The sequence below is a fragment of the Haliotis rubra genome, unplaced genomic scaffold (assembly GCF_003918875.1).
Source record: "Haliotis rubra isolate DU_JTF1 unplaced genomic scaffold, ASM391887v1 Scf1123, whole genome shotgun sequence".
Classification (NCBI taxonomy): domain Eukaryota; kingdom Metazoa; phylum Mollusca; class Gastropoda; order Lepetellida; family Haliotidae; genus Haliotis; species Haliotis rubra.
The window spans coordinates 154,918-162,256 of NW_025765030.1; the positions used below are offsets into that span (position 1 = coordinate 154,918).

The 7,339-nt window shown below is 42.7% G+C and overlaps 1 protein-coding gene across 1 annotated transcript; it reads right to left on the reverse strand.

Moving 5' to 3' along the window:
- Positions 1-4,939: 4,939 nt before the first annotated feature.
- On the reverse strand, positions 4,940-5,923 carry LOC124290370 (galactosylceramide sulfotransferase-like; the record flags this gene model as incomplete). Its single annotated transcript, XM_046727080.1, has 1 exon — positions 4,940-5,923. A coding segment is annotated over one exon (984 nt), but the record flags the coding sequence as incomplete, so codon positions are not given.
- Positions 5,924-7,339: the final 1,416 nt, after the last annotated feature.

Sequence of the window (7,339 nt, forward strand, 5' to 3'; positions counted from 1 at the left end):
AATGTGTATCATGGAAACATTCATTACATCCTATCAGTTCTTTGTCACGGAATGATTGTTGGGCTTGTTGCCTCCCGTTATACGATATGTTTCTGCTTTTTACTGATGTTACTGGTCTTACGAGAATTTGTATGAATGTCTTGTTTCATGTTTGTGTGCTTGGTGAGTTCTGACAACACTAAACGAAACTCTTCCTCAGATATCTTAGAATCATGGCCTTCAGTGGCATTTAACTTCGCTTCGGCCAGAACACTACCACTAGCCTAATGCTGCCACTTTTGAATCATAAATATTTTTTACAGCGAAATTACAGCTTGGGTGTATCTTCTCGTAATGTCCATTAGTTTCTTGTTACTTCAAACCCAAACCCGACGAGCCAAGAATATCTGTTCAACACCTCAATCCCTTAGTGCCGAGGCTGGACCACCTCAGATATGTTTTCACTAAATACAATGTAATACCCTGCCCCCTTCGTCAACCAGACCATCAACAACACCCTCGACCCAACAACCAAGCCGCCCCGACAACAAACAGCCCTCTTCACCATCAGTCTACCATACATAGGATCAACTAGTCATCCCGTCATCACATCATAGGATCAACTAGTCATCACATCTGACGGCTCTTGAAGCAGCAAGCTGACATAGACGTCACCTTCCAAAGAGGCAACAGCATCCAGAACCTCTTGCAGGCCACAGGAAGACCCAAGTCGTCCCAGAAGCAAGACCCCTCAGGTGTGGTTTACCACATAGAATGTGACTGCGGTGACTCCTATGTTGGAGAAACATCAAGGCCACTCAGGATCAAGTAACACCAGGCTTCAGTTAGAAAAAAATATTCTAAATCAGCCATTGCCCACCACATCAAAGCCCATCCTAACCACACTATAAAATGGGACAAGACCAAAACCATAGAAAAGAACCAGTCAGACTACAAAATTCGTACACTTTTGGAAGCAGTACACATCAAGAACCCGCCCTCAACAGAGATGAAGGATACTACATTCCCAATGCCTACCATCACTTGATAAAGTAATCAACAATATTCTTGTGTACATTATCTGTTTCAATTCAACCATGTACATCAACCCCATCTATTGTATAAACATCCACCTGGCTTCCTATCAGTTGTATAAGCTATAATTCAGTACTTGTACGTCACCCTACTGGCTTCCTATCAACTTACTCAATCTCTTATACAAGCGTTGTACATCAACCTCCTTTATTGTGAAAACAACTCATTCCCTATCTACTGTAATAACAACTCATGTATATATTCTCTTAATTTGTTACTCATGCATCACCTGCTTGACGACATTAGAATCTTTGTCGAAACGTCGCCTCCACAGAATAAAAGAAGTTCTATATCCATAATAATTGCCATTATTCTTCTACTTCAAACAAGTTGCTTGAACACGTCCCCAAATAGCATCAATTGGTGATGTGCATGTTCCACAAAGTTAATCTATTAAATATGCAGGTGTATATCTCAGTACAAATAAATCATCACTTGAACGTACACAGTCTGCATGGGAAAAGTTACGTGTACTCATCATAATAATGGATTGTATTTTGTCTTAACCCTATATCTGCAGCAAGTATCTTGGAGAGGACTACCATAGCATGTGGCCTCTATGCATGCATCGTGTGGGGTTAACTTCCTCTTAAAGAGTGTGAAATGCTTGAAGTTGTACGCCAACTGAGTAAACATGTTCATGGACTACACAAGCGCACTCCCAGTATGTTTGTATTGGATGCCATTGGTATCATGCTACTACAGTATAACATATGAAAAGAGCAGTCTACCTACTAGGAAAGTTTTGTAACGCAAACTATAAATATGTCTTAAATGCAATGTAAGTTTAAGTTATGTTTATAGTTCGCGTGGTATGTTCTGAATGCTGGAAAACCTCCGGGAACAGACGTTTAAAATATTGTCCGGTATTATAACATTCTGATCAATGTTTCAAATGCAATCAAGAACCCTTAGATTGTGTCTGGGATGCAGGTTTCTTCATATTATGGAAGCTCGGTATCAAGGACTTATCTACAGACCCGTGAAGGTCTGGGTTAGAATTGATCTTCAGTAATCCATGCTTGTCGTAAGAGGCGACTAACGGGATCGGGTGGTCAGGCTCGCTGACTTGGTTGACACATGTTCCCGATGTTGCTCCTCCCATGCGTGTAAGACCAGAGGCGTCGTTTATCTTCAAAACTCCTTCATGTGAACAAATGAGTGGTTGATGTGTAGTTACTTACTCTGAGATGAGTCCCGCGGGTCTCGGTATCCATTAAGTACTCTTTTCAATGATAGTCGAGTGAAGTAAGCGACAAAAGAATGTGTTTCCTGCAGAGTGTAGATATTTCTAGAATATCCACAACAACACGTTTCCATTTCCTAATTTATGTCTTGTACGTTGTATCGTAAAACACAGCGAGCTGTCGCAGCCCCGAATCCTGGCATACCAGGAACGTCTACACACAGCTTTACATGTGTTACTCCTTTACCTTACGATGTTTTCACTGTAATTGTTTCGCGACCTCGGATGGGATAACCGCCTGTTTCAGCTGGGTGTGTGTCTGCCAAGTACTGTGCTGAGAAACATAGCAATCAAAACCTGGGCAGATCCAACCCGTACTTGCCGTGAGAGTGAAGGAATAAATGGTCAAGCTCGCTGAGTTGGTTGAGTGAGTGAGTGAGTTTAGTTTTACGCCGCACTCAGCAATATTCCAGCTATATGGCGGCGGTCTGTAAATAATCGAGTCTGGACCAGACAATCCAGTGATCAACAGCATGAGCATCGATCTGCGCAATTGGGAACCGATGACATGTGTCAACCAAGTCAGCAAAACTGACCACCCGATCCCTTTAGTCGCCTCTTACGACAAGATAGTCGCCTTTTATGGCAAGCACATGGGTTGCTGAAGACCTATTCTACCCCGGATCCGCTGAGTTGGTTGACGCCATCGATGTTCGCGATACTGAATTGTCTGGTCCAGCCTCGATTATTTACAGACCGCCGCCATTTAGCTAGAAATAGCTGAGAGCGTCATTAAACATCAAACAAACGCACAATTAACACCCTTTCACAGTCGCTCCATCCCGGTTGTCACCGTCACTGCAGACTGATAAAATATTTGTGCGTTTGTATTTCCATTGTTTAATATTCATGATAAATATACACATAAGTACCCACTCCGTGGCCTCTGGACATGTGTGTACCACCCACGATATGTTCCCGCATGTCCATTATGCCAACCAAACCCAGTGTGCAGAATACCCACTACTTCTACATTCCCTCTTTCACCCTGGTCTGTCAGTACCACAACCTTGTTGGTGCGTCTCATCAATGTGTTAGAGAAACGCCTGTAGCACATGCACCCCAGTCTGTACTCCCACTTTGAGCTGACACACCGTGAAATAACTCGAATACTGTACAGTATAACTGACTGGAATACTGTTCAGTATAGCTGGAATACTGTTCAGTATAGCTGGCTGGAATACTGTTCAGTATAACTGGCTGGAATACTGTTCAGTGTACCTGGAATACTGTTCAGTATAACTGACTGGAATACTGTTCAGTATAGCTGGAATACTGTACAGTATAACTGACTGGAATACTGTTCAGTATAGCTGGAATACTGTACAGTATAACTGACTGGAATACTGTTCAGTATAGCTGGAATACTGTACAGTATAACTGGCTGGAATACTGTTCAGTGTACCTGGAATACTGTTCAGTATAACTGACTGGAATACTGTTCAGTATAACTGGAATACTGTACAGTATAACTGACTTGAATACTGTTCAGTATAACTGACTGGAATATTGTTCAGCATAGCTGGAATACTGTTCAGTATAGCTGGAACACTGTTCAGTATAGCTGGAACACTGTTCAGTATAACTGGAATACTGTTCAGTATAGCTGGCGAGAATACTGTTCAGTATACCTGGCTAGAATACTGTTCAGTGTAACTAGAATACTGTTCAGTGTAACTGGCTGGAATACTGTTCAGTATAGCTTGAATACTGTTCAGTATAGCTGGAACACTGTTCAGTATAGCTGGAACACTGTTCAGTATAACTGGAATACTGTTCAGTATAGCTGGCTAGAATACTGTTCAGTATAGCTGGAATACTGTACAGTATAACTGACTGGAACACTGTTCAGTATAGCTGGAATACTGTACAGTATAACTGACTGGAATACTGTTCAGTGTAGCTGGAATACTGTACAGTATAACTGACTGGAATACTGTTCAGTATAACTGACTGGAATACAGTTCAGTATAGCTGGAATACTGTTCAGTATAGCTGGCTAGAATACTGTTCAGTGTAACTAGAATACTATTCAGTATAGCTAGCTAGTATACTGTTCAGTGTAACTAGGATAATGTTCAGTATAGCTGGCTAGAATACTGTTCAATGTAACTAGAATACTGTTCAGTATAGCTGGCTAGAATACTGTTCAGTGTAACTAGAATACTGTTCAGTATAGCTGGCTAGAATACCGTTCAGTGTAACTAGAATACTGTTCAGTATAGCTGGCTAGAATACTGTTCAGTATAGCTGGCCAGAATACTGTTCAGTGGAACTAGAATACTGTTCAGTGGAACTAGAATACTGTTCAGTATAGCTGGAACACTGTTCAGTATAGCTGACTAGAATACTGTTCAGTATAGCTGGCTAGAATACTGTTCAGTGTAACTAGAATACTGTTCAGTATAGCTTGCTAGAATACTGTTCAGTGTAACTTGAATACTGTTCAGTATAGCTGGCTAGAATACTGTTCAGTGTTACTAGAATACTGTTCAGTATAGCTGGCTGGAATACTGTTCAGTGTAACTGGAATACTCTTCAGTGTTACTAGAACACTGTTCAGTACTGAGCGGCATTCACCAAACTCGCGTTTCACGAGCAGCCGATGCGTGCAACCGCTCAGTGTGGTCTATGGAATGTGTTAACTTTGGAAGATATTTTTGCATATGTGGTATTGATAATCCGGTCGAAGAAAGCAAGTTCCGAAATGTTCATATAGAAACAGTCTCTGTTATCTACAACAAAGCCCTCCTCCCACCTGCTGGCGGCGACTTCCAACGTCCGACCCACAACGCAGTAGTCTCGAAGCTGACTCAACAACTGTTTAAAATACCGCACTTCGTCAAAAAAATCTGACCCTTGACTCCAAACCTTTTTCCAGAACACCTTCCTGAAATGCGTATAAAGATCATAGTCCGCCCTGGATAAGTTCTGATGTTTCCTGTAATGTTCCTGCGAGAACATCCAGTGCTGCCGTCTGGTATTCTTGTTGTGAAGGAAATACAGTATGTCTTTTAGACTCCAGCACAGGGTGCGTTTTAGAAGTACCAAAGATTCGTCGAAGTACTCCATGAGCATAACCAAGTCGAAGTCCTTCTCGATTTGACTGATGTATGCCATCGCTGCCGTTCTGTTTGACAACGCAGAGAATTTGAAACCCATATCGTTGGACTGGGAATTGCGGACCCATTCCCTCTTTGAACTGACTGGCTTCTCCTTGTCCAGATAAGCCGCGAGGGGGTTCCTTTGTTGTTGCAGAATCTTCTTTCTATGCTTTCCAACCAACACGTAGTATTCAAACGCCGACACAAACTGATCAAAGGGCTCTCTGAGTATTGAGATGTAGCGCGTCTCCTTGGGCATGACGTCACGAAATGCATCATGGTGATAGGTCACGTGGTTCCACAGAATGTCATAAGTCTCCCCTGGAGGTGGGGGGAGTATATTGTTTCTGGATACGCTGCCCCTCCGGTGCCCAATGTAATTGTATGCAGATGTGTGTAACGGTTTTCTTGGCACCACAAAGTTGAGATTCCTGGTGAAACCAAATCTCTGAACAATGTTGGCTACTGTAGAGCTTCCAGCTTTGTGGACTTTCAGAAAAAGCGAGTTTCGTGACAGGGTGGCATTTGGCCGGCCATCTTGGCTTGAACTCCACACGTACTGGGTCACCGTTGACGACGTTGAAAGTCTCAAGAGCAGGCACCGTAGCCGTGTAGTTCCGACCAATCAGAAGCACAAAGCCCCCGAAACTGCAGGTCAGCGCTGAGAACCTGACAACAATAACAATAAACATAGTAAGGAGGGATACTTCTCCGACAGACTGTTTGCAAACCATGAGCGGAAAGGTTCTGGATACAACTCCATGCAGAAAGAATGTGTCTATAAGAATTTCCCTCTTAAATATATACCTACATTACTAAATACCGATTCCCATTACCTATACTGGCAACAGTTACTCTATAGGAATATGTGAAAAATATGGTATTCTTTTACTACTTTTGATCGGTGTTTAACGATCGACTGATCGTATTGTTTGTTTGCAACGCTTGTTTCAAATGACATGACAAACGAAAAACAATATGATCAGTGAAACTTTTATAGACTGTATATTTACTAGTGAAGCACATGAACATACACTGCAAGCGGTGCGATCTGAGCGTGTGTAAGAACCGTGGCTCCTGCCCAACATGCACGGTGTAATCTGAGCGTCTGTAAGAACCGTGGCTCCTGCCCAACATGCACGGTGTCATCTGAGTGATCTCTGGTTGTTGTAATATATCTTAAAGGGGTAGTGGGTAATCTCTGGAGGTTGTAATATATCTTAAAGTGGGTAGTGGGCGATCTCTTGCGGTTGTAATATATCTTAAAGGGGGTAGTGGGCGATCTCTGGCGGTTGTAATATATACTGAGTCAAAAAAGAAACTTCACAAAATGTAATTTGAAAAATAATGAATAATTTTTCTCTGATGATACATCTATGTATCCGAAATGGGATCCCTATCTTTCGACTCTAGACAAACGTTAGCAAAACCCACTCAAACCCATCCATTCGTCGTGCAAATGACGTTAGTGCCAAATCAGGTTTTGCACGTGCAGTCGATCACGTGATCTTCGCATCGAAGTTTTCTTCATATGCACGTGCTTGCATTGGCCTCAAGAATTGAAAAAACTCTTTGTAACCACAGTTCTAACGGTAATTGAAATGCCACGATTGTCAAATGTGCAACGTGAACGTGCCGTTGTCATGTTGCAAGCGGGAAGATCAGTTATTGACGTCGCAAGAGCAATGGGATGCAGCCGTCGTACTGTGTATGACTTGCGAGGTCGTCTACAACAAACTGGCACCACTTCTGATCGCCCAAGGTCGTGTCGTCCACGTGTGACGTCACGAGCAGAAGACCGTCAAATCGTCCTACGTCACCTACGTGACAGATTTCTGCCGGCTACACGAACCAGGGCTGAGATGTTTAGAGGTCGACTGTCCTCAAAGACCATTCGAAATCGGTTGCGGGCTGC